This window comes from Rhinoraja longicauda, chromosome 18 (assembly GCF_053455715.1).
Source record: "Rhinoraja longicauda isolate Sanriku21f chromosome 18, sRhiLon1.1, whole genome shotgun sequence".
NCBI classification, from domain to species: Eukaryota; Metazoa; Chordata; class Chondrichthyes; order Rajiformes; family Arhynchobatidae; genus Rhinoraja; species Rhinoraja longicauda.
Genome location: NC_135970.1, coordinates 29,537,526 through 29,564,581, shown reverse-complemented (window position 1 = coordinate 29,564,581; position 27,056 = coordinate 29,537,526). Strand labels below are relative to the sequence as shown.

Here is a 27,056-nt window from a genome sequence, read left to right as displayed (position 1 = left end):
CCTATCCACGTTCTGCACGGATGCTGCCTGACCCGTTGAGTTACTCCAGCTCTTGGGTGTCCTTTAATGAACACTGCTTAACGTGCAAGAAGACGTTGCTTTATTGGAGCATTGCAGCAAGGCTCACTCCTGTCTCTGTTTGCCACAGATCTGCAGTGTTTGCCCCGATTTCATGATTGTGTGTGCCCCAAGAATGTTGGTGGCAAACCTACCGGACGATCGCTTGCAGCTCAACGATGCTTCCTGTAACGTCACTGGCAATAGCACTCATCTGTTGCTAATCATTCCCCTCTTGGGGTGTGGCACTGTGTTACTGGTATGTAGCAACCTTGCATTTGGGATCACGAGGGGAAGGGAACCTTCAAGAGTCGAGATTCAAGGGTGTTTTATTGTCATAAAGTCCCAGACAGAACAATGAAATTCTTACTTGCAGCAGTACAACTGAATATGGAAACATAGTACTCTGCGAACAATATAAGAAATGAGAAAACAAATTTCTATATACAAATACTGAACTCTTTTGCCTTGTTTATTATAGTGTTGATAGCATAATAGTCTAGTTCCCTGACCCATCCATGTTCTCCAGAGATGCTGCCTCACCTTCTGAGTTACTCCAACGCTTTGTGTCTTTTTTTGTTAATAAACATCAGCTCAAAGGAGATGTGCCGGGTACATTTGTTTGTATGTAGGGTGGTGAGAGTGTGGAGGTGGATACGATAGTGGCGGTTAGATAGGCACATGAATATGCTGGGAATGGAGGGATATGGATTATATGCAGGTAGATAAGAGATGGTCTTGGCATTATGTTCGGCATGGACATTGTTGACTGAAGGTTGACACAAAATGCTGGAGTAACTCAGTGAGTCAGGCAGCATCGGCGGCCTGACAACGAGTCGGCACCACGGTGGCGCAGCGGTAGAGTTGCTGCCTTACAGCGAATGCAGCGCCGGAGACTCAGGTTCGATCCTGATTACGGGCGCCGTCTGTACGGAGTTTGTACGTTCTCCCCGTGACCTGCGTGGGTTTTCTCCGAGATCTTCGGTTTCCTCCCACGCTCCAAAGACGTGCAGGTTTGTAGGTTAATTGACTGGGTAAATGTAAAAAAGAAAATTGTCCCTAGTGTGTGTAGGATAGTGTTAATGTGCGGGGATCGCTGGGCGGCGCGAACTCGGTGGGCCGAAGGGCCTGTTTCCACGCTGTATCTCTAAATCTAAATCTAAATCTCTGGAGAAAAGGAATTGGTGATGTTTCAGGTCATTCATGAAGAGTTTGGAGCTGTGTCCCGACCCGAAACATTACCTATTCCTTTTCTCCAGAGATGCTGCCTGACCCGCTGAGTTACTCCAGCACTTTGTGTCTATCTCTGGTATAAACCAGCATCTGCAGTTCCTTCCTGCACACCTATTGGCTGAAGGGCCTGTTCCTGTGCTGTATTGTTTCACGTTTTATTTGTATTTCCCTCATATAACCATATAACCATATAACAACTACAGCACGGAAACAGGCCCGTTCGGCCCTACCAGTCCACGCCGACCACTCTCCCTGACCTAGTCTCATCTACCTGCTCTCAGACCATAACCCTCTAATCCCCTCTTATCCATATACCTATCCAATTTACTCTTAAATAATAAAATCGAGCCTGCCTCCACCACTTCCACCGGAAGCCCATTCCATACAGCCACCACCCTCTGAGTAAAGAAGTTACCCCTCATGTTACCCCTAAACTTTTGTCCCTCAATTCTGAAGCTATGTCCCCTTGTTGGAATCTTCCCCACTCTCAAAGGGAAAAGCCTACCCACGTCAACTCTGTCCGTCCCTCTTAAATTTTTTAAAACCTCTATCAAGTCCCCCCTCAACCTTCTACGCTCCAAAGAATAAAGACCCAACCTGTTCAACCTCTCTCTGTAGCTTAAGTGCTGAAACCCAGGCAACATTCTAGTAAATCTCCTCTGTACCCTCTCCATTTTGTCGACATCCTTCCTATAATTTGGCGACCAGAACTGCACACCATACTCCAGATTCGGCCTCACCAATGCCTTGTACAATTTTAACATTACATCCCAACTTCTATATTCGATGCTCTGATTTATAAAGGCAAGCATACCAAACGCCTTCTTCACCACCCTATCCACATGAGATTCCACCTTCAGGGAACAATGCACAGTTATTCCCAGATCCCTCTGTTCCACTGCATTCCTCAATTCCCTACCATTTACCCTGTACGTCCTATTTTGATTGCCAAAATGCAGCACCTCATGCTTGGATTAATGGCGTGTATTTCTTCCTCTCAGGAAGATAAATCCCATTACATCTTCACAAATAAAATCTTCAGTCGGAGCAGAGATAAAATTTCAGAGCAGCCGAATTGGGTAATGGTCCCGTTGATGTGCAAGTTCCTTCGATCCACCAACGCTAGTGAAGAGGCCAAGGTGCAGAAGAGTACCTTGGACAAGGTCTTCAGGGTCGACAGCTTTGAAATACAGTTCAGCAAAGAGTTCAACTCGAGTTGGTGGGCAGCGGGCCCAGACTCCCCGTTTAACACCACCACCAAGGACCATTTATACATCAGCATCGTTGCCAACAGCAACAAGTCTTCCTGCTCGCTCCACGTGGAGTCTTGTCAGATATCAGAGCAACACAATTCTTCAGCAGGAGTCACTCTCTTCAAACACGGGTAAGGAAGCTTTTATATTTCATTGATGAGACTCCATTTTTAAGCCCGTCTCTCTTTTCTTTACCCCATGATAAAGGGCAATATGTTTCCCGATTCAGGTGGTGTGAGATGTAATGGGGAGTTTGGTTTAGTTTAGAGATACAGTGTGGGAACAGGCCCTTCGGCCCACTGAGTCCGTGCCGACCAGCGATCACCCCGTACACTAGTTCTATCCTGCACACTAGAGACAATTCACAGAAGCCAATTAACCTACAAACCTACACGTCTTTGGGATGTACAAGGAAACCGGAGGACCCGGAGAAAACCCATGCAGTCACGAGGAAAATGGGTAAACCCCACTGACATCACCCGTAGCCAGGATTGAACCCAGGTCGCTGGCGCTGTAAGGCAGCAACTCTACTGCTGCGCCACTGTGCCCCCCCCCCCCATGAAGATTGAAAGTGATGCTCAAGATCACGCTGTTGGGCTGCTGTTCAATTCATAGTTCCACAAATGTATAGCCATAGAGTCATATAGGTCAGAAACAGGCCCTTTGCCCAATTGGTACCAGTTTGGGCAGTACAGAGGCACAGCGGTAGAGTTGCTGCCTTCCAGTAGTGTTCGTTCCTATCTTTAAACAAAACACCCATGCCACTGATTTGCACACAGCTTAGCTTAGGGACAGTGTGGAAGCAGGCCTTTTGGCCCACCAAGTCCACACTGACCAACAATCAGCCCATACACTTGTTCTATCCCACTCACCACGGCCAATTTACAGAGCCAATTAACCTACAAACCTGCACGTCTTTGGAATGTGGAAGGAAACGGGAGCACCAGCTCTACTGCTGTGCCACTGTGCCACCCAACATGTGCCCCGCTGTGCCAACGCATGCACGGAAAGGAAAGGTTTGGAGGGATATGGGCCAAACGCAAGCAGATGTGATTAGCTCAAACGGTCATCTTGATCAGCATGGGTCGAAGGACCTATTTCCATGCTGCGTAAGTAAGTCTGTGGCCGTTTCTTGTATTTTAAAGTTGGAATTGTGACTGTGTTCAAGTCTTGATGTGTCTTTTCTTTGAGCTAGCATCAAAGTTGCGATGACTAAGCCATGCTGATGCATGTGGAGCTGGAATCACATCAAACGGTATTTTCTCCTCACTCTCTCTCTCTTTTTGTTAGAGACAGCTGTCTACGTTACAGCGCAGTGGAGGAACATCAGACCGAAAATCAAAAAGAGAGAGTATACTCTGTCAAACTATCTTCTTTACCGTGGCACACTGCCCAGGTATTCATTCAAAGCCACCTTCATCTTAGCGTTAAAATGTATAGTAGCATGTTTAAAAAGAATTTAAAGGAGTTAGTTCAGAGATACAGCGTGGAAACAGGCCCTACGGCCCATCGGGTCCACACTGACCATCGATCACCTGTTCATGCTAGATATAGGTAATTCCCTACACTCTCAGGGCAATTTACAGAGGGCCAATTAACCTACAAACCTGCAAGTCTTTGGGGGTGTGGGAGGAACCCAGAGCACCCGGAGGAAACCCACGTGGTCACAGGGAGAAAATGCAAACTCCACACACAGGCAGCACCCGAGGTCAGGATCGAACCCGGGTCTCCGGCGCTGTGGGGCAACAGCTCTACCACTGTGCTACCCACATATTGGCTCAGTGAAGAAATGTATTATCTAGCTTAGTGCTGAACTGCGAACCTCATGAGGATCCACACATTTTATTCCGTTAATGTATTTCTGTTGAAATGATCCATTAACAATATATTATATGCTCTAAAACAGACTGTCGTTTCAAAACTGTTTGTTAAACCATGCTCCAGATTATCTGTTTCCTATCAATCGTTTATTTCTTTTTCCATGAGCTCATCGCTTCCTTACAGTTCTCTCAACTCCACTGCGACCACATTCACTGCGACATCACCTATTCACACACCAGTTCAATGTTATCCCACTTTCTCGCGCACTCACTACACACCCGGGTTACAGGGGCCAATTAACCCACAATCCCGCGTGTCTTTGGGATGTGGGAGGAAACCGGAGCACCCGGAGAAATCCCACGCCGTCACAGGCAGAACGTACAAACTCCGTGCAGACAACACATGTTGTCAGAATCGAACCCGGGTCTCTGGCGCTATAAGGCAACAACTCCACCCCAGCACCACTGTACCGCCCAGTGTTCCGCCAGCACTTTGTCTTGTGCTAAGAGCAGGTTAACCTGCATTTTTGATGTATCAGAATTTTTAAGTGACATTACTAGGTGAGGTACATACCTCATGTGGTTGGAAAAGATAATGTGTTTTTGGCAGTGTACCTGAGAATTAAAGACGACTGAACACCTGCAAGGAAGGAGAACGGAACAGGTATGGCAACTTGTTAATCGTTCCATGGGATTCTGCTGTACTGAGTTGGTGACAGTTCAAAGTCACCACATCGCCCAACACTTGTACTCGGTCTCCCGAGGCCTGCCAGATCATCTTGTAGCCTACCATGTTAACTCCCCTTCCCATTCCCATGGGAATAATGCAGAGGTTGCAGGATCAATTTATCCCAAAGAGGTGGAAAGACTCTAAAGGGAGTAAGAGACACCTGTGGCTGACAAGGGAAGTCAAGGAGAGGAAGTATAACATAGCAAAAAAGAGTGGGAAGACAGAGGATTGGGACTCTTTTAAAGAGCAACAAAAGTTAACCAAAAAGGCAATACAGGGAGAAAAGATGAGGTACGAGGGTAAACTAGCCAATAATATAAAGGAGGATAGTAAAAGTTTTTTTAGGTACGTGAAGAGGAAAAAAATAGTCAAGGCAAATGTGGGACCCTTGAAGACAGAAGCAGGGGAATTTATTATGGGGAACAAAGAAATGGCAGACGAGTTAAACTGTTACTTTGGATCTGTCTTCACTGAGGAAGATACACACAATCTCCCAAATGTTCTAGGGGCCGGAGAACCTAGGGTGATGGAGGAACTGAAGGAAATCCACATTAGGCAGGAAAAGTTTTTGGGTAGACTGATGGGACTGAAGGCTGATAAATCCCCAGGGCCTGATGGTCTGCATCCCAGGGTACTTAAGGAGGTGGCTCTAGAAATAGTGGAAGCATTGGAGATCATTTTTCAATGTTCTATAGATTCAGGATCAGTTCCTGTGGATTGGAGGATAGCAAATGTTATCCCACTTTTTAAGAAAGGAGGGAGAGAGAAAACGGGTAATTATAGACCAGTTAGTCTGACATCAGTGGTGGGGAAGATGCTGGAGTCAATTATAAAAGACGAAATTGCTGAGCATTTGGATAGCAGTAACAGGATCATTCCGAGTCAGCATAAATTTACGAAGGGGAAATCATGCTTGACAAATCTACTGGAATTTTTTGAGGATGTAACTAGGAAAATTGACAGGGGAGAGTCAGTGGATGTGGTGTACCTCGACTTTCAGAAAGCCTTCGACAAGGTCCCACATAGGAGATTAGTGGGCAAAATTAGAGCACATGGTATTGGGGGTAGGGTACTGACATGGATAGAAAATTGGTTGACGGACAGAAAGCAAAGAGTGGGGATAAATGGGTCCCTTTCGGAATGGCAGGCAGTGACCAGTGGGGTACCGCAAGGTTCAGTGCTGGGACCCCAGCTATTTACGATATACATTAATGATTTAGATGATGGGATTAAAAGTACCATTAGCAAATTTGCAGATGATACTAAGCTGGGGGGTAGTGTGAATTGTGAGGAAGATGCAATAAGGCTGCAGGGTGACTTGGACAGGTTGTGTGAGTGGGCGGATACATGGCAGATGCAGTTTAATGTAGATAAGTGTGAGGTTATTCACTTTGGAAGTACGAATAGAAAGGCAGATTATTATCGAGTTAGGAAGAGGGGATGTTCAACGAGAACTGGGTGTCCTAGTGCATCAGTCACTGAAAGGAAGCATGCAGGTACAGCAGGCAGTGAAGAAAGCCAATGGAATGTTGGCCTTCATAACAAGAGGAGTTGAGTATAGGAGCAAAGAGGTCCTTCTACAGTTGTACCGGGCCCTGGTGAGACCGCACCTGGAGTACTGTGTGCAGTTTTGGTCTCCAAATTTGAGGAAGGATATTCTTGCTATTGAGGGCATGCAGCGTAGGTTCACTAGGTTAATTCCCGGAATGGCGGGACTGTCGTATGTTGAAAGGCTGGAGCAATTAGGCTTGTATACACTGGAATTTAGAAGGATGAGGGGGGATCTTATTGAAACATATAAGATAATTAGGGGATTGGACACATTAGAGGCAGGAAACATCTTCCCAATGTTGGGGAAGTCTAGAACAAGGGGCCACAGTTTAAGAATAAGGGGTAGGCCATTTAGAACGGAGATGAGGAAGAACTTTTTCAGTCAGAGAGTGGTGAAGGCGTGGAATTCTCTGCCTCAGAAGGCAGTGGAGGCCAGTTCGTTGGATGCTTTCAAGAGAGAGCTGGATAGAGCTCTTAAGGATAGCGGAGTGAGGGGGTATGGGGAGAAGGCAGGAACGGGGTACTGATTGAGAGAGATCAGCCATGATCGCATTGAATGGCGGTGTTGGCTCGAAGGGCTGAATGGCCTACTCCTGCACCTATTGTCTATTGTCTATTGACCTTTCTGTCCTGGGCCTCCTCCACTGTCAGCGTGAGGCCGCACACAAACTGGAGGAACAGCATCTCATATTCTGCTTGGGTAGTTTACATCCCAGCGGCATGAACATTAGAAACGAGGAACTGCAAATGCTAGTTTACAACAACAACAAAAAAGACAAAAAGTGCTGGAGTAACTCAGTGGGTCAGGCAGCATCTCTGGAGAACATGGAACATGGATAGGTGACGTTTCAGATCCTCCTTCATTCCCATCATTATGAGCATTAAATACTACAACTTTAAATATCACCCTATCTTCCCCCTCCCTCTCTCATGCCCCAACACCTATTATCCCACCTCTACCCGCTGTCCCCTTCCACAAACATTCCTCCCTCTGGCTTTACATTTCACTCCTCTTCTCTCCTTACCTGACACCTCATTGAATCCCTGTTATCCCTAACATTTATCCACCCATGTGCCAAATCAACCACCCCCCTCCCCACCTCCACCTACGACATGGCAGGTTCTGTCCTGCCTCCACCCCCCCCACTCCCCCCCCCCCCATCTCTCTTTTCTAGCTTTCTCCCCCTATTCCAATCAGGGTCCCGACCCGAAACCTCGCCTGTCCTTTCCCTCCACAGATACTGCCTGGCCAGCTGAGTTCCTCCAGTATTTTGCATTGTGCTTAAGATTCCAGCATCTGCAGTCTCCCGTCCTGTAATTGTCGGCTGAACCGAGAAAGAATCAATCAATAATGTAGGATGAGCGTTTGAAGGCTCTGGGCCTGTACTTGCTACAGTTTAGAAGGCTAAGAGGGGATCTCATTGAAACCTACCAAATTATGGAAGGCCTGGATAGAGTGGATATGGAGAGAGGATGTTTCCACTAGTGGGAGAGTCTGGTACCAGAGGGCACAGCCTCAGAATAAAAGGACATGCCTTTCGAATGGAAATGAGGTGGAATGTCTTGAGTCAGAAAGTGGTGGATCTGTAGAATTCATCGCACAAATGTTGGTGGAAGCCAAATCATTAGGTCTTTCTGAATGGAGATTGATGGGTTCTTGATTAGACAGGGCATCAAAGATTATGGAGTTTGGCCCATATCCCTCAAAACCTATCCATGTGCAAATGTTTTTTAAACGTTGTGATAGTACCTGCCTCAACTACCTCCTCCGGCAGCAAGTTCCATATACAACAGTTCAATGGTTCTTTATTATCATGTGGACCAAGGTACAGTGATATTTGTTTTTTGCATACATATCAGTAAGATTATTGCCATACATTACTGATTGAGAGTGATCAGCCATGATCGCATTGAATGGCTGTGCTGGCTCGAAGGGCTGAATGGCCTACTCCTGCACCTATTGTCTATTGTCTAATCCCAGATTAAGTACATAATGCATAGAATCAACCCCCTAGGTCCATATGCAAGAGTCACCTGCCACAAGTTGTGTAAAAAAAGTTGCCCCTCAGGTTCCTATTAAATCGTTCCCCTCAAACCTTAAACCTATGTCCTTGGTTATTAAATCCCCAACTCTGGGCAAAAGGCTCTGGGTATTTACCCAATCTATTCCCCTCATGATTTTGTACACGATTCCTTGCTTCCACGAGTGACTATTATTCAGTCTCTTCTGTCCTTCTGGTTCTTAATTCCCCAACTCTGGGTAAAAGCCTCAAAGAAAAAAAGAAAAAATTCCAGCGTTGCCATCAGGTGATGTTTGGGTCAGGAACCTTCTTCAGACTGGATGCCGACCTGAAATGTGTCCCATCCATGTTCTCCACAGTGAAGGTGGCAGGGTGATGCAGCGGTAGAGTTGCTGCCTTACAGTGCCAGAGACCTGGGTTCGAGCGACTCCAGGCGCTATCTGTACAGAGTGTATGTTCTTCCCGTGACCTGCCTGGATTTTCTCCAGGAGCTCCCGTTTCCTCCCACACTCCAAAGACGTACAGGTTTATTGGTTAATTGGCTTGGTAAAATTGTAAATTGGCCCTAGTGCGTGCACGATAGAGTTAAGTGTGCAGGGATCGTTGGTCGGCGCGCCGAAGGGCCTATTTCCACATTGTATTTCTAAACTAAACTTGTCGCCTGACTTGTTGTGTTACTCCAGCACTTTCTGTCTTTTCTTGTAAACCAGCGGTCTGCAGTTCCTTGTTGATACAGATGACTATTGACGTTCTCTTCTCTCCTTCAGGTGTTTGTCACTTGCAGTGTGCTGCTCTGTGCCCATGCACCCAGCCCCTACCCATGCACACAGGGGTGTGTTCCTGGCACTGCCCCGTGGACGGTCCAATTAGCCCTGCAACAGGTCAGGGCTGGACCAGTGCACATCACAAAGGAGATCGACTTGGGTGAGAATGATAATGCTAGTTTCTTTTTCCAGGTGTTATTGATTCTTTGCTAGAGTCATGCAGCAGGAAAACGGACCCTTAAACCCAACTGGTTCATGGCGACCAAGATGCCCCACTTAAACTAGTCCCAATTGGGGGCGGCACTGTGACGCGGCGGTAGAGTTGCTGCCTTACTTTCAGCGCCAGAGACCCGGGTTCAATCCTGATTAAGGGCCCAATATGGCAGAGTACAATCTTATAGAGGGGCACAAGGAACTGGAGTTGCTAGTTTATCGTAAAAAAAAAAAAAAAATGCTGGAGTAACTCAGCGGCTCAGACAGCATCTGTGGAAGACTTGTGATAAGTGACGTGAAGAAGGGTCCCGACCCAAAATGTCACCTATAGATGAGTATTACCTTATTCCTGATCCAACACCCAAACATATCCCCGTAAACGGGCAGTGACCAGGAGTAAGAAGGACTGGCTGATATCTTCAGTACCCAAGATAGACTCAAAAAGCTGGAGTAACTCAGCGGATCAGACAGAAACGATTCCTTGTTTCTACGAGTGACTATACTCAGTCTCTTCTCTCCATTTGGTTTTTGATTCCTCAACTCTGTGTAAAAGACTCAATTAATTCTGTCTGACCCGCTGAGTTACTCCAGCTTTTTGTGTCTATCTTTGGTTTTAACCAGCATCTGTAGTTCCTTCCTGCACATGTTCAGTACCCATACCATCTTGTCCCTGTGCAACACCCTAAATAGAAATAGTCACATAGATGATCTAATTTAGCTGCTCCACAAGGTAGTTAACTTCAAACCCAAGATTTTCCTGATCGTTATTACCAGGAAGCAAATTTACCTGAGTCATTCAGCACAGCATGCTTGAACCATTTGTAAAATTACTTCCTTGTGCAGTATATTTTAAAGAGATTGACTCATTGCATCTTATCATCTTGGGTGTACATTGGAAACTCATGAGCTCAAGAACTAAATGGTTCACATTAGCCTCTGCAAGTCATGTCATGAACTTAGTAGAAGAGGGGCGAGCCTTCAATTATTCACCAGTTAGACTTTAGAGATGCACAATGCAGAAATCGGCCCTTCGGCCCACCGAGTCCAAGCCGATGTACAATTTTACGCGGACAATTTACAATTTTACCAAAGCCAATTAATCTACAAACCCGAAGGTAGATACAAAATGCTAGAGTAACTCAGGGGGCCAGGCAGCATCTCTGGACAGAAGGAATGGGTGACATTTTTGGTCGAGACCCTTCTTAAGCATTTTGTGTCTACCTTCGATTTAATCCAGCATCTGCAGTTACGCAATCTACAAACCCCGCATGTCTTTGGAGTGTGGGAGACCGGAGCACCTTGAGAAAACCCACGCAGTCACAGCGAGAATGTTCAAACTCCATACAGACAGCACCCGTAGTCAGAATCAAACCCGTGTCTCTGGCGCTGTCAGGCAGCATATTTACTGCTGCGCCCCGTCAGTTAAGGATCATAGAACATACGGCACAGGAACAGGCCCTTCGGCCCACAATGTCTGTGCTGAACATGATGCCATGTTAAACTAATCCCCTCTACCTGCACGTGATCCATATCCACATTTCCCTGCATATACATTTGCCTTTCTAAAAACCTTTCAAATTCCAGTCATATTCTAGCATCCTTGTATCCCTTGTATCCAAGTTAAACAAGGTTCATCAGATGATCGACACAAAATGCTGGAGTAACTCAGCAGGACAGGTAGCATCTCTGGAGAGAAGGAAAGAGAAGGACCCTTTCTTCAGTCTCGACCCGAAACGTCACCCATACCTTCTCTCCGGTGATGCTGCCTGTCCCGCTGAATTACTCCAGCATTTTGTGTCCACCTTCGATTTAAACCAGCACCTGCAGTTCTTTTCTACACAAGGTTCATCAGAAGGTAGAAACAAAGAACTGCAGATGCTGGTTTATACCAAAGTGCTAGAGTAACTCAGCGGGTCAGGCAGCATCTCTGGAGAAAAAGATTGGGGGATTTTTTGGGTCAAAACCCTTCAACCAACCTCCCCCCCCCACCTAATTTCCAAGTGAAGAAGGGTCCCGACCCAAAATGTCACTTATCCCTTTCCTTCAGAGATGTGCCTGACCCTCTGAGTTGCTCCAGCATTTTGTGTCTATCCAGCAGAAGGTTATTACCTTCCTCCCTCAAAATGTAATGGCTTCTTTGCTAAATAAACACACAGCCACAATGCCAACCCGTTTTAATAGATTTATACTTTATTATCACATGACACGTCACAGTGAAATTCTTGTTTTCAGTGCTGTACAGAAAGTATACAGAGTCGCCATGTATAATAACAGTTACAAGGTGTGCACAGCCTTAAACTTTAAATTATTTCTTCTTTAATCCCAGGTGCTAATTATGCTGTCATTACAGTCGGGCTGTCGTTGGCAGGCGCCGTGGTCTACATCGTTTTGATCCTGTTGAAGAGATCATTTGTAGGACTATACTACAGAGGAGACGTTAGATCTTCCCGATCCAGGCGATTCTGACAAACAAGTCCATCAGCCAGCACCGTGCCTTCCCGGAGATCTAATGAGTTTCTATTCGTTGGTGTTTTCCTTCAGCTCCCTCTGCAGTCAACCAGGTGCCTCACATCCTCACTCGATGTCAGGATCGCCTGTGGCTCTCTCTCTCTCTGGGTTGGAAGGAATCTCTAACTTAAAAGGACAGAGTGCTGGAATAACTCAGCAGGTCAGGCAGCACCTCTAGAAGACAGGGATAGGTGACGTTCCATAACCCATGACCTCCAGAGATGCTGACTGACCTGCTGTGTTATTCCAGCACCTGCAGTTCTTTACGCCTTTATCTATATCTTTACTAAAGCTCTAACTTTACGATGGTGACATGAAAGAACATTTTTGATAGATATACAGATATGCAGAGAATGGAGGGGTCTCACGTGCGGGTTTAGCAAGGCTTCAAGTTTGGTACAGACACTTGGCAGCGCAGTGGTAGAGCTGTTGCCTCACAGCGGCAGAGACCCAGGTTCAATCCTGATGTTAGGTGCTGTCTGTATGGAGTTTGTGTGTTCTCCCTGTGACTAAGTGGGGTTTCTCCGGGTGCTCTGGTTTCCTCCCACACTCCAAAGACGTGCAGGTTTGTAGGTTAGTTGACCTCTGTAAGTTGTCCCTAGTCTGTAGGATAGAGCTAGTGAAGGGAGATCGCTAGTTGGCATGGACTCGGTGGGCCGAAGGGCCTGTTTCAATGCTGTATCTTTAAACTAAACTAAACGATGTGGGCTGAAAGGCCTTTCTGTGTTGCACTTTTCTATGGTCTGTTAACTCCCTCAGTATTAGTGCATAGATCATCAGTAGGATGAAGATCCCACGCTGCTACATGATAAATTACACAGCTGTATAATTTCAAACAGAGTGCCACTCTGCCATCACTTGAGTGCAGATACCACAACATACACTGATATCTGTGCGTAGTTTCCAACATGTGTTGGAATCAGTCTGTCTGAATCAGTCTGAAGAAGGGTCTCGACTCGAAACGTCACCCGTTCCTTCTCTCCAGAGATGCTGCCTATCCTGCTGAGTTTCTCCAGCATTTTGTGTCTACCTTCGATTTAAACCAGCATGTGCAGTTCTTTCCTACACACGTGTCCAATTCTAACCTGATACCTGAAGTGCTTTGAATAGGTTTAAGGTTGGGGGGAGGGGAAAGATTTAATAGGAACCCGAGGGGTAACTTTTTTACACAAGGGATGGTTGGGTATATGGAACGAGCTGCCAGAGGAGGTAGTTGAGGCAGGTACTAACGCAATGTTTAAGAAACATTTAGACAGGTACTTGGATCGGATAGGTTTCGAGGGATATGGGCCAAACGCAGGCAGGTGGGACTAAATGGGGCAAGTTGGTTGGCGTGGGCAAGTTGGGCCATGGGGCCTGTTTCCACGCTGTATGACCTATTCCTCTTAACAATTCCGCTGCTAACATTCATGGCAGCCAAGAAAGACCCAACTCTCCATAAGAAAGTTAATGCTTCCAATTTACAATTGTAAAAAAACCCATATACTGCTCCAAAATAAAAAAAATGCAAATGAAATTAAATCTGAAATTTTAAAAATGCCATATATAAACACACGAGATGTTGGTGATTGTATAAGACGTCAGTGAGGTTGCATTTGGGGTATTCTGTTCAGTTTTTGTAACCCTGCTATAGGAAGGATGTCATTAAGCTGGAAAGGGAGCAGAGAAGATTTATGAGGACGTTGCCAGGACTCGAGGGCCTGACATAGGGAGAGGTTGGGCAGGCTTTATTCCTTGGAGGGCAGAAGGCTAAGGGATGATCTGAAAAAGGTGTATAAAATCAGGAGGGGAATAAATGCACAGTCTTTTACCTAGGGTAAGGAAATCAAGAACCAGAGGACATAGGTTTAAGGTAAAAAGAGAAAGATTTAATAGGAACCCGAGGGGCAACTTTTTCACTTAGGGTATATGGAATGAGCTGCCAGAGGGGGTATTTGTAGCAGGTACAATAACATTGGACAAGTACATGGATTGGAAAAACTTAGATGGATATGGACCAAATGCAGGCAAATGAGACTAGCTCGGCATCTTGGTCAGGTTGGATGAGTTGGGGCAAAGGACCTGTTTCTCTGCTGTATGACTCTTTATTCCAATAAAACGTTAACTCTGTTTCTCTCTTCACGGATGCTGCCTACCCTTCTGAGTCTCTCAGCATCTTTGTTTTCAATGCTTCGAGTGCCAGTTTTTTTACGGAGTTTCATGCAGAAGACCTTTTACCTCGGGTTTTGTGTTCCTTGTTCTCCATTGATCTGCAGGAAGGTTCAACGTATAAGCTTTGAGGCTGTTTATTTGCTCAATAACCACAAGTAGGTTCAGCATTAATCAGCTGCATATTTTTTGTTGCTCTTTCCGATATTAGAGATTTACAATCTTTTATACGGGCAAACGGAGTTGAGAGCTAAATACTCGACAGACTTGTTCCCGAGGGCTGGGGCTTGTTCAGGGATAGGCATTTGCCTTACATTCGCTGTTGGCTCTTGCGATCACTAATGGACCTGGAAGGTTCTGTGCTTCTTGGTTTAGCAGCCAATACACTGGTTCTCAATAGAGTCATGAACTAATAAAGTGCGATCATTTCCTGAAACCAAAAAAAAATGAAATTTTTTTTTTTGGAGGACCAAGAATACAACTTAACTATTTGATAACAACGATAAAAAAACTTCAGAACTCAAAAAGGTTTTATTATTATATTATGAAAGGTCCTTGACAATTTTTTGTTGCAGATTGTAAATAATAATTTGTTATTTTCTGCCCGTCATTATTCTTAAATGATTATGATAGCATTCAAGCCTTTGGTGAGAGAGCACAGCTTCCATTATAAAATCATGAGGTGGATAGATAGGGCGAATGCAGAGTCTTTTACCCAGAGTGGGGAATTAAGAACCAGAGGGCATCGGTTTAAGGTGAAAGGGGGAAGATTTAATAGGAGCCTGAGGGGCAATTATTTTTACTCAAAGGGTGGTGGGGATATGGTACGAGTTGCCAGAGGAGGGGATTGAAGCAGGTAAAATAACATTTAAAAAATATTTGGACAGGAACAACGATAGAAAAGGTTTAGAGGAATATAGAGTAAGTATGGGCAAATGAGACTAGCTTAAATGGGGCATCTTGGTCGGTATGGGTGAGTTGGGCCGAAGAGCCTATTTCTATGCTGTATGACCGTGTACTCTATACACCTAGTTTGCAGTTTCACTGAGTTGTAGGTTTATTCTAGGTACATAGATACAGACAATAGGTGCAGGAGTAGGCCATTTGGCCCTTTGAACCAGCACCACCATTCAATGTGATGGTTGATCATCCACAATCACTACCTCTTTCCTGCCTTCTCCCCATACCTCTTGATTCCGCTAGCCCTAAGAGCTCTATCTAACTCTCTTTTAAATGCATCCAGTGAATCGGCCTCCACTGCCTTCTTATGCAGAGAATTCCACAAATTCACAATTCTGTGTGAATTTTTTTTCATCTCAGTTCTAAATGGCCTACCCCTTATTCTTAAACCGTGGCCCCTGGTTCTGGACTCCCCCAACATCGGGAATATGTATCCTGCATCTAGCGTGTCCAATCCCTTAATAATTTTATATGTTTCTATAAGATCCCTTCTCATCCTTCTAAATTCCAGTGAATACAAGCCCAGTCGACCCATTCTTTCATCGTATGACAGTCCCGCCATCCCAGGAATTAACCTCGTGAACCTACACTACACTCCCTCAATAGCAAGAATGTCCTTCCTCAAATTAGGAGACCAAAACTCCACACAATACTCCAGGTGTGGTCTCACCCTGTACATAGGGCCCTGTACAACTGCAGAAGGACCTCTTTGCTCCTATACTCAACTCCTCTCGTTATGAAGGCCATGATGCCATTAGCTTTCTTCACTGCCTGTTGTACCTGTATGCTTACTTTCAGTGACTGATGTACTAGGACACCCAGGTCTCGTTATATTTCCCCTTTTCCTAACCTAACACCGTTCAGATAATAATCTGCCTTCCCGTTCTTGCCTCCACGGTGGATAACCTCACATTTATCCACATTATACTGCATCTGCAATGCATCTGCCCACTCACCCAACCTGTCCGTCACTGCATCCTCGTAGCATCCTCTTCACAGTTCACACTGCCACCCAGCTCTGTGTCATCTGCAAATTTGCTAATGTTGCTTTTAATTCCTTCATCTAAATCATTAATGTGTATTGTAAATAGCTGCGGTCCCAGCACTGAGCCTTGCGGCACCCCACTAGTCACTGCCTGCCATTCTGAAAGGGACTCTTTAATCCCTACTCTTTGCTTCCCGTCTGCTGATCAATTTTCTATCCATGTCAATACCCTACCCCCAATACTATGTGCTCTAATATCGTCCACTAATCTCCTGTGTGGGACCTTATCAAAGGCTTTCTGAAAGTTCAGGTACACTACATCCACTGGCTCTCCCTTGTCCATTTTACTTGTTACATCCTCAAAAAAATCCAGAAGATTTGTCAAGCATGATTCCCCTTTGTAAATCCATGCTGACTTGTAAATCCATCCTGTTACTGCTATCCAAATGCGCTGCTATTACATCTTTGATAATCGACTCCAGCATCTTTCCACCAATGTCAGGCTAACTGGTCTATAATTCCCTGCTTTCTTTCTCCCTCCTTTCTTGAAAAGTGGGATAACATTAGCTACCCTCCAATCCCCAGGAACTGATCCAGAATCTCTAGAACATTGAAAAATGATCACCAATGCATCCACGATTTCTAGAGCCACCCCCTTGAGTACCCTGGGATGCAGACCATCAGGCCCTGGGGATTTATCAGCCTTCAGTCCCATCAGTCTACCCAACACCATTTACTGACCAATGTGAATTTCCTTCAGTTACTCCGTCACCCTAGATCCTCTGTCCCCTAGTACATCTGGGAGATTGTTTGTGTCTTCCTGAGTGAAGACAGATCCAAAGTACCTGTTCAACTCATCTGCCATTTCCTTGTTCCCCATAATAAATTCACCTGTTTCTGGCTTCAAGAGACCAACATTTGTCTTCATTATTTTTTTCTTTTCACATACCTAAAGAAGCTTTTACTATCCTCCTTTATATTTTTGGCTAGCTTACCTTCATATTTCATCTTTTCTTCCCCTATGCCTTTTTAGTTACCTTCTGTTGATCTTTAAAAGTTTCCTAATCCTCTGGCTTCCCGCTCATCTTCGCTATGTTTTATTTTTATGCCGTCCTTGACTTCCCTTGTCAGCTACGATCGCCTCTTACTCCCCTTAGAATCTTTCTTCCTCTTTGGAATGAAATGACCCTGCATCTTCTGGATTATTCCCAGAAACACCTGCCATTGCTGTTCCACCGTCATCCCTGCTAGGGTCCCTTTCCAGTCAACTTTGGCCAGCTCCTCCCTCATGCCAACATAGTCCCCTTTGTTCAACTGCAATACTGGCACTTCTGATTTTACTTTCTCCCTTTCAAATTGCAGATTAAAACTTATCATGTTATGGTCACTACCTCCGAATCGTTCCTTTACCTTGAGTTCCCTTATCAAATCTGGTTCATTACACAACACTAAATCCAGAATTGCCTTCTCCCTGGTAGGTTCCAGTACAAGCTGCTCTAAGAATCCCTCTCGGAGGCACTCTATAAACACCCTTTCTTGGGGTCCAGTACCAACCTGATTTTCCCAGTCTACCTGCATGTTAAAATCTCCCATAACCACCGTAGCATTACCTTTGTTACATGCTAATTTTAACTCCTGATGCAACTTGCACCCTATCTCCAGGCTACTGTTTTGGGGCCTGTAGATAACCCCCATTAGGGTCTATTTACCCTTACAATTCCTCAGTTCTATCCACAATGACTCTACTCTGTTTCTTTGTCACCCCTCACAAGGGACTGAATTTCATTCCTTACAGAGCCACCCCACCCATCTCCCCTCCGCCCACCTGTCTGACTTTTCGATAGGACGGTATACCCCTGAATATTCAGTTCCTAGCTCCGATCCTCTTGCAGCCATGTCTCTGTAATTCCTACAACATCATTCTTACCAATTTCTAACTGAGCCTTAAGCTCATCCACTTTATTTCTTTTACTTCGCACTTTTAATTCAGTATTCACCTCTCCTCTCACACCAGTTCCTATTTCACCTGACCTCACGCTCTTATCCCTTCTTGAACTTTCCGTCCCATTAATTTGGGTGTCCTTCGTAACTTGTCTTGTACTCTCTTCCCCTTTAACTCCGTCCTTATGCTCCCAATTTCTCAACTCCTCCCCCCCTGCTATTTAGTTTAAACCCACCCGTGCAGCAGCAGCAAACCTGCGGCAGCTCCCAGCATGCTCACTGAATCACAGAGTTGTTCTTTACTGGTTATTACTTTCTCATGTACCAAGGGACAGTGAAAAGCTTTGTTGTGCATGCTATCCAAACAGATCAGATAAGCCATACATAAATGTGATCAAATCAAACTCAAGTACAGTAGATAGAGCAAAGTGGAAGATAGAGTGCAGAATATAGTTCTCAACATCAGTTCCAGAGACAAAGACCGATGTCCGCAATGAGGTAGTGGTGAATCGGACAGCACCCTAACTTATGGAAGGACTGTTCAGAAGCCTGATAACAAAGAGGAAGAAGCTGTCCCTGTGTCTGGTGGTGTGCGTTTTCAGGTTTCTGTACCTTCGACTGGATGGGAGCAGGGAGAAGAAGAAATGGCCAGGAATGGACAATGTGTGATCGAAGCAGATGAAGTTATGAGCACCAAAGAACAGAGTTTGAATCTGGTATTTATGTTCATACCCAGAGTTATTGCATGGGATGAAACATTATGAGCAATAATGCCTCACCTGACGTTACAGAATAGGATGAGGTTCTGGACTGCAATGAGAGTACAGTGATCATTCTGCCCACTTATTAGGTGTCTGTCAACCACCACATGGACCGCATCTGGTTCACTCGCTGAAAGAAAGAGACGTAAAGAGGATCATGGGGCTTGAAGATTAACCAAAACATCCAAACCACATTCAGTCATAGAATCATACAGCATGGAAACAGGCTGCTTGGTAGTTCGGGTATTAGAATAGTAAGGGTGTCAAAGATTATGGGGAGAAGGTAGGAGAATGGGGTTGAGAGGGAAAGATAGGTCGGCCATGATTGAATGGTGTAGGAGACTCAACGGGCCAAAAGGCCTAATTCTGCTCCTATGACTTGCAAACGTCCAACTTCTCCAAACCGATTATGTTGCCCCCATATAACCTCGTTCCATTTGCCCACATTTGGTCCATATCCCTGTAAACCTTTCCCTGGGGTGGCATCGGCCCGTCCCTCATTGGCCGCCACTCCCTTCACTCGGGCAGTTCTCGCCCCCGGCGGCCATCATGGCCCCCCCCATCCTCATTGGCCGTCACTCGGGCGGGTAAGGTAAATTTTAAACTTTAAAATGTCTATAACTTTAAAAATATAAGACCGATTTGAATGAAACTTGGGTACTAAAGACCCCAGGACAATGGTGAGTAAGGCGGGCCTAAAATTGTCACGCTGTCATGTGACGGGGGCACAAAGATAAGGCACAAGCATTCGGGGGGGAACAATACGGGGGGGGGGGGGGAAACAAACAAACAAGAGTTTTAGTAATGTAATATATAGATTGAAGCTTGTTACTGAGGACCAAAGATGACTTACCACTGAAGGTGGCTCCCGAATCTTTCACAAAGTCCTCCACTATGATTGGAAGGCTCGCAAAATCTGTTCTCCTCACCAGCTCAAAGACAGAGGGCTGCAAAAAGAATTGACCAACTGTACAAGAATTTCAATAAAATACAAACACTTATCTTTGATCAGATTATCATCTTTGGACCTGGAAGGCGTTACCGATGCCGTTTAATCAGTAAGCTGGATTGCTCCTTCCTGTACGTTGTCACCAATAATTACATGTGACTTGTACAGTTATTTAGAGATGTACAAAATATCAGATTTCCAAAGTCATTATTGGCTGTTTTGCTTGCAGCATATCCCAAGAATGGGATCTAACGCTCCTAAGATTTCAAGAATCAAGTGTTTAATTACCAATATGTACAGACGACAGAATAATGAAATTATTACTCGCAGCTTAACAGGGTCCAAAATGCAAATTAACAGAAAATATATGATTTAAAAAAAAAAAAAACAATAAATTAATAACCGTAATACCACTGCAAAACCCAAAGCGCTGCTATTACATGCTATTACCACTGCATCACCACATTTCGATGTCCTACTCTCTTTCCCCTTCCACCCATGTCCCTTCCTCTGGCTTCAGTTTACTCCTCGTCTCATCTTATACCCTTTTATCTCTAACCTTTCATCTCCACCCCAACTGCCCTTCACCTGTATCCACCTATCACTCGCTAGGCTTTGTCCTGCCCTCACCTCTCTTCTTGCTTTCTCCCGCCAAAGTGTCCCGACCCGAAATTTCAACTATCCATGTTCTCCAGAGATGTTGCCTGATCCGCTGTATTACTCCAGCACTTTGTGTTTTTTTTGTTGAACAAACTGGATCTGCAGTTCCTTGTGTCTACAGTTTAAACTGGATACTTACCCCAGTCAAGCTATAGCCCCGGAATATCCATGACTTTTCTTGGTTGGTAGCACAGCACAAAGCAGCAACTCCATGTCCCACCACACAAATTGGCTCTGCAGTTAGACAAGTAAAAACAATATAAATATCTGATTAGCTCTAACCCAAATGTAGACTTTTGACTTTAGAGATACAGTGCAGATACAAGCCCTTCGGCCCACTGAATCTGTGCCAAACAACGATCCCTGTACACTAACACTATCCTACTTACTAGGGACAATTTATAATTTACCTAATCCAATTAACCTACATAACTGCACATCTTTAGTGTGTGGGAGGATACTGGAGCACCCGGAGATAACCCCTACGGTCACAGGGAGAACGTACAAACTCCTTACAGACAGCATATAAAGGCCTGTCCCAGTTAGGTGATTTTAAGGCGACTGCCGGCGACTAGGCTGCTGCCGAATGTTCGCCGAGGTGTCGTGGGCATGATCGTGAGGAGTCTTCAATGAATCGTAGCGGATCTCGGCGCGTAGCGGAGAAAGTTACCTGCTAGAAATTTCTCGGCGACAGCTGGCTTGTCGCCAGGTCTCGTAGCTTATTGCGGGCACTGTCGCATGCTGTCCCCATGTTTGCCAGGTTGTCACAGATGCATTTAGAAGCACGTAATATTAAATTAAGAAAAGGCATTTGAAGATACCAGAAGACAGTTTTGTTTAACCAATTTATTTACCGTCAGGCCATTTGACAGGTAGATTGGAGGCGACAGTTTGACGGTCAGGTAAGGGTGGGAATTTCGCGATGTTTCCAAAGGCGGTGTAATCTCTTCGCCAGGTGCTAGTTTCACAAAATGTAACTTGTAACGACCTGACTTGGCATTGTTGTGGTTATTGTCGTAGGGTAAAAGAAAATTTAGGCGATCTGCAACGACTTTGACAGTCGCCGGCAGTCGCCTTAAAAATCGCATAACTGGGACAGGCCCTTAAGTAGTCAGGATCGAACCCGGGTCTTTGACGCTGTAAGGCAGCAACTCTACCACTGTGCCACTGCATGATGGCAGATCAAGAGGGCAGCAACTAGTGGACAAGATGATTAAAAGTTGTAAATCAGAGCCCATATTCCAGAGGAAACCCACGCAGTCACAGGGAGAACATGCAAACTCCACGCACAAACAGCACCCGAGGTCAGGATCGAACCCGGGTCTTTGGCGCTATGAGCCAGCAGCTCTACCACCTGTGCCACTTTCTCAGGCAGGTTTGCTATGCCGTGCTGCCACAGGGAATAGCAGGTCTGAGGCATCTGCATGGTCTTCCTACTTACACACAAATCTTGACAAACAAAGCTAACATTCAGCTAAGTTCCATCAAACTCCCTTCTGCCAAATCACATACACGCCTTCTAATGAAGGTCAATAGACACAAAAAGCTGGAGTAACTCAGCGGGACAGGCAGCATCTCTGGAGAGCAATGGGTGACGTTTCGGGTCGAGATCCTTCTTCAGCTCGAAACATCACCCATTCCTTCTCTCCAGAGATGCTGCCTGTACCACAGAGTTACTCCAGCTTTTTGTGTCTATCTTCGGTTTAAACCAGCATCTGCAGTTCCTTCCTACACATTTCTAATGAAGGTCACTGGATAGCAGGTCTGGAACACAACCTGTGTCTTGTTTCCCCCACAGTCCCCCTCGGCAGCCTAGGCGGACCATTCCGGTACCGCTGAACTCCAATCGGAGGGTGCTACCTTTGTTGGTCTGGAAACATGGATAATCCTGAAAGGCTCTGAATCCAAGGGTGCTGGAAAATGAGTGGTGGACCTGTATTACTGTGATTGTGAACGTGATACTTACTTTTCTCAGCGCGGAAATTCTGAAGAATCTTGGCCAGGTATCCGCTGGTCGCAAGGTCCACCATGGCACCAGGACAATTAGGAATCAGGATGGCATTGTACCTGGCACCTTGAGACACAAAATTAAGAGTGAAGCATATACAAAAAAAAAAGATAAACCAATGCGGAGACACAACGAATTGTAGCTGCTGGAATCTTAAGCGAAACACAAAGACTGGAGTGCCTCAATAGACAATAGGTGCAGGAGGAGGCCATTCGGCCCTTCGAGCCAGCACCGCCATTCAATGTGATCATGGCTGATCATTCTCAATCAGTACCCCGTTCCTGCCTTCTCCCCATACCCCCTGACCGCTATCCTTAAGAGCTCTATCTAGCTCTTTCTTGAATACATTCAGAGAATTGGCCTCCACTGCCTTCTGAGGCAGAGAATTCCACAGATTCACAACTCTCTGACTGAAAAAGGTTTTCCTCATCTCAGTTCTAAATGGCCTACCCCTTATTCTTAAACTGTGGCCCCTTGTTCAGGACTCCCCCAACATTGGGAACATGTTTCCTGCCTCAACGGGTCACACAGCATCTGTGGAGGGAAACCGACAGGCGACATTTAGGGTCAGACCACTAAGAAGGCTCCTGACCCGAAACATTGCTTGTCCATTGTCTACAGATGCTGCCTGACCTGCTGAGTTAGCCAGCACTTTGTGAGATGTGAGGCAGTAGGTTTAGTTACAGTATGTAGAAACAAAGTACTGCAGATACACACAAAGTGCTGCAATAACTCAGCGGGTCGGGCAGCAGCTCGGGAAAAAAAGGATGGGTGACGTTTCCGGTTGGGACCCCTCTGAAGCAGGTCTGAAGAAGGGTCCCGACCCGACCCGAGCCAGAACTATGTGCCTATGTTTAGTTTCAGGTTTTGTTTAAATAAAGTGGATTAAAAATCTACAATGTTGTATACTGAAATCGGCGAATCACTGAAATCTCTCAGGCATATTATAAGCCCAATGATGTCAGTTTCACCAATACTTAATACATTGCTAATTTTAACTTTTCCTTTATACCCCAGGGTGGAAATGTCAGTGACTACAGGCCATGGTTTACAGTGAGAGGGGCAAAGTTTAAAGATGATGTGTGGGGGAAGTATTTCTCACAGGGGATGGTGAGTATCTGGGGTGCACTGGCAAATGGGGTGGTCAATAGTCAATAGTCAATAGTCGTTTATTTGTCACATACACATAAATGTGTAGTGAAATGAAACATTACCCGCAGTTAAACAATAAGACCAATAAGAATAATCAATAAAAATGCAATAACACATACAATCACAACTAACACCAAACAAAAAGAAACATCCATCACAGTGAGTCTCCTCCAGTCCCTCCTCACTGTGATGGAAAGCCAAAAATGTCTTTTTCTCTTCCCTGCCGTCTTCTCCCGCGGTCAGGCTGTTGGATTTGCCACGTCGGGGCGGTCGGGGCTCCCGATATTGAAGCCGCCGCTGGGCGGTGAAAGGTCAACGGCCTATTTCAGGCCGCGCCGGACGGTGAAAGGTCCGCGGCGGGCCGACCCAAGCCACGCGATTCGGGGCGGGCGGACACGCTGCCTCTGCCGCTGCCGGAGCTCCCGATGTCGGCCCCCATCCAGGGGCCTGCGGGCTTCCGACGTCCACGCGGCCCGCGCCGGAGCCTCCGGAGACGAATCGCAGCCGCTCCCGCAGCATTCGCAGGCAGCCAGCGCCGCAGGTGGTGAGTCCGGGCCGCGGGCTCTGCGAACCAGAGCCCCAGGTGTTCCCAGGTGCATGGCCGGTGGTAGGCCGCAACGGGAACGGGGACACGACACAGAAACAAAGGTCGCGTCTCCGTTCGGGAGAGAGAATTTTACAGTTCCCGTTCCCTCCCACCCCCCCCCCCAAACATAACATACAAACACTACACCATATTAAAACTACAATTCATACAAAAACAACAAAAAACACAAAAGACAGACGGACTGCAGGCAAGCCGCAGCTGCGACGGCAGGCAGGTATGACTGGGGCATTGAAGAGGTTTTTAGATAGGCAAATGGATATACAGGGAATGGAGAGATATGGATCATGAGCAAGCAGAGGAGATTGGTTTATCTTGGCATTATGTTCGGCAGGGACCTTGTGGGCCTGTACCTGTGCTGTACTATTCCATTTTCTATGTATTCTAAATTTATCAAACACATTGTCGTGGATAAGAAGCCTACCATCTATTGACTCCAACTTAGCCGGATTGGAATAAGGCTTCATACGAAAATCGTTTATCCACCGAATATTATTCTCATCCAGCTCCACAAATTCCATTGGCTTCCCCTAATGCAAACAACATAAAGTATAGTTTAGTTTATGATACAGTGAAACGTTTTTTTATTGAGGTTGGGCAGTTAAGGATTTTATTTCTTGGAACACAGAAGAGTGACTAGTGATCTTATAGAGGTTTATAAAATCATGAGGGGAATAGATAAGGTGAATGAATGCACATAGCTCTTCAACCCAGAGTAGAGGAATCAAGAACCAGAGGACATATGTTTAAAAAATCTTGTCAATAATGGCTCCTCTTTGGTCGACACAAGGAACTGCAGATGCTGGTTTATCAAGGAAAGACACACAATGCAGGTCCGGCAGCATCTCTGGAGAACATGGATAGGTGATATTTTGGGTCGGGACCCTTCCTCAGACTGACTCCTCTCTGGCCTTGACTGATTCAACAAATCTGTAGAACTTCTGATCAGACATCTCACCCATTCAAGAGTAGAACAAACATTACAGTGCATAACATAACAAGTTACTTACCCCTGGAGTAGCAATCTGCAGGTTAAAAGCTGTGCTACAGAGCACAAAGGATTGATGAAATGACTGAGCAGATACTCCTGTAGATTGGGGGAGTGGGGGTGGTTGGCAGTAGCAGTGGGCAGGGATGGAAAAAACAGGAAAGAGACAAGTCGCCTTAGTACAATCCCATAGTGCTACCATCTACAATTATTAAATGCACGCACACTCAGACACACACACACGCACACTCAAACACACGCACACTCAGACACACACACACACTCAGACACACACACTACTACATTTTATTGCAATCACTACCGTGAAAAATTAATTCCACATTGGCCACTAGAGTAGTTTGTATTGGTTTAGTTTAGTTTAGAGACATAGCATGGAAATGGGCCCTTCAGCCCACTGTCCACGCCGACCTACAATCACCCGTACACTAGTACACTACGGACAATTTACAGTAGCCAATTAATCAACAAATCTGCACATCTTTGGGATGTGGAAGTAAACCAGAGCACCCGAGAAACCCACACGGACACAGGGAGAATGTGCAAACTCCGCCCGAGGTCAGTATCAAACCAGGGTCTCTGGTACTGTGAGGTAACAGCTCTATCAGCTGTGCCACTGTGCTAGTTGGAACACAAACCTCCCAGAGTGAGCTACACGCCACAGCCTTGGCTCTGCAGGAAGCTCTGCAGTAAGGAGAGGGGCAACATAGTTGACAACAGCGTTCAGAGTATAGGGTGGTGCTGAAAATTAGCAATCACTACGATTTCTGTGATCACCGTTGGGAAGTACAGGTGTGCAAAGGTTGAACAACATCAGAATTAGTTCATTGTTTAAATCCCACCGGCTTGCAATTAGAGAATAGACATAGCAACCTTGCAAAGTGCCAGCACAAGCTTGGTAGGCTGAATAGCCTCTCTCTCTGAACTGTTGCTGGTCCTCTGCCATAACATGGGGTTCTGCCATAACATGTCGACAAGGAGACAGCACAGGCAAGGTGGGCGGAATGGCCTCGCTCCGTACTGTCTCGGAAATATAGAACCAGCACAGGCAAGCAAAGCTGAATGGCCTCTTTCCACCCTGTCTCTAAGTTCCTGTCCTTCCCCCAGCCTGAGGACAGGGGATAGCACCACCAGGCTGGGCCGAATGGTCACTGCCTTCATCGTTGCTGGTGCCCTCTTGGTCTGTGGACATGGAGCTAGCACAGATAGACTGGGCCGAATGGCCTCTCTACCTCCCCATCCCTATGTTGCCGTCGTTCCCCAGACTGAGGATGGGGGATAGCACAGGCAGGCTGGGACGAATGGCCTCAATCTTCATCGTTGCTGGTGTCTCAGTCTGTGAACGTGGATCCAGCACAGGCAGGGTGGGCCGAGTGGCCTCTATCTTTACCATAGCTGATTGCTGGTGCCCCCAGGATGTGGAGGTGGAGCCAGCACAGGCAGGGTGGGCCGAGTGGCCGCACTATTTGCCCCCCCCCCCCCTCCTCCTCCCCAGGCTGAGGACCCGGGGAGGGATAGCACCGCCGGGCAGAACGGCCTTTACCGTCGCTGCTCCCCACGCCACCCCCTCCCTCCCTCCGCGTCTCCCCCCCCACCTCCGGCCGCCGCGCTCAACACCATCAGGCAGCTGGGTTTGGACGACATGGCTGCCGCTTGCAACCGCCGGCCGTGCAGTCCCCGGAACCTCCGCTCGCTGTTCCGGCTCTCCCCGGCCTCCCGGCCGCTGCACCCG

At 46.2% G+C, this 27,056-nt stretch overlaps 2 protein-coding genes across 3 annotated transcripts; one reads left to right on the top strand and one right to left on the bottom strand.

Moving 5' to 3' along the window:
* Positions 1-146: 146 nt before the first annotated feature.
* LOC144602367 (oncoprotein-induced transcript 3 protein-like) lies at positions 147-14,639 on the top strand. Its single transcript, XM_078415416.1, has 5 exons — positions 147-316; positions 2,292-2,674; positions 3,834-3,939; positions 9,433-9,589; positions 11,969-14,639. The coding sequence occupies exons 1-5, from the start codon at positions 173-175 to the stop codon at positions 12,106-12,108; spliced, it is 930 nt and encodes a 309-aa protein (XP_078271542.1). The 5' UTR covers positions 147-172; the 3' UTR covers positions 12,109-14,639.
* Positions 11,817-27,056, bottom strand: gatd1 (glutamine amidotransferase class 1 domain containing 1). 2 transcript variants are annotated; one of them, XM_078415417.1, is made up of 8 exons: positions 26,920-27,056; positions 25,329-25,405; positions 24,743-24,848; positions 22,521-22,628; positions 20,694-20,788; positions 19,799-19,892; positions 18,964-19,075; positions 11,817-14,728 (listed from the first exon to the last, which is right to left on the bottom strand). In XM_078415417.1, the coding sequence occupies exons 1-8, from the start codon at positions 26,966-26,968 to the stop codon at positions 14,722-14,724; spliced, it is 648 nt and encodes a 215-aa protein (XP_078271543.1). In that variant the 5' UTR covers positions 26,969-27,056; the 3' UTR covers positions 11,817-14,721. The 2 variants fall into 2 exon arrangements, with proteins under 2 accessions (XP_078271543.1, XP_078271544.1); XM_078415418.1 differs by lacking the exon at positions 25,329-25,405 and having other exon boundaries at positions 26,920-27,003.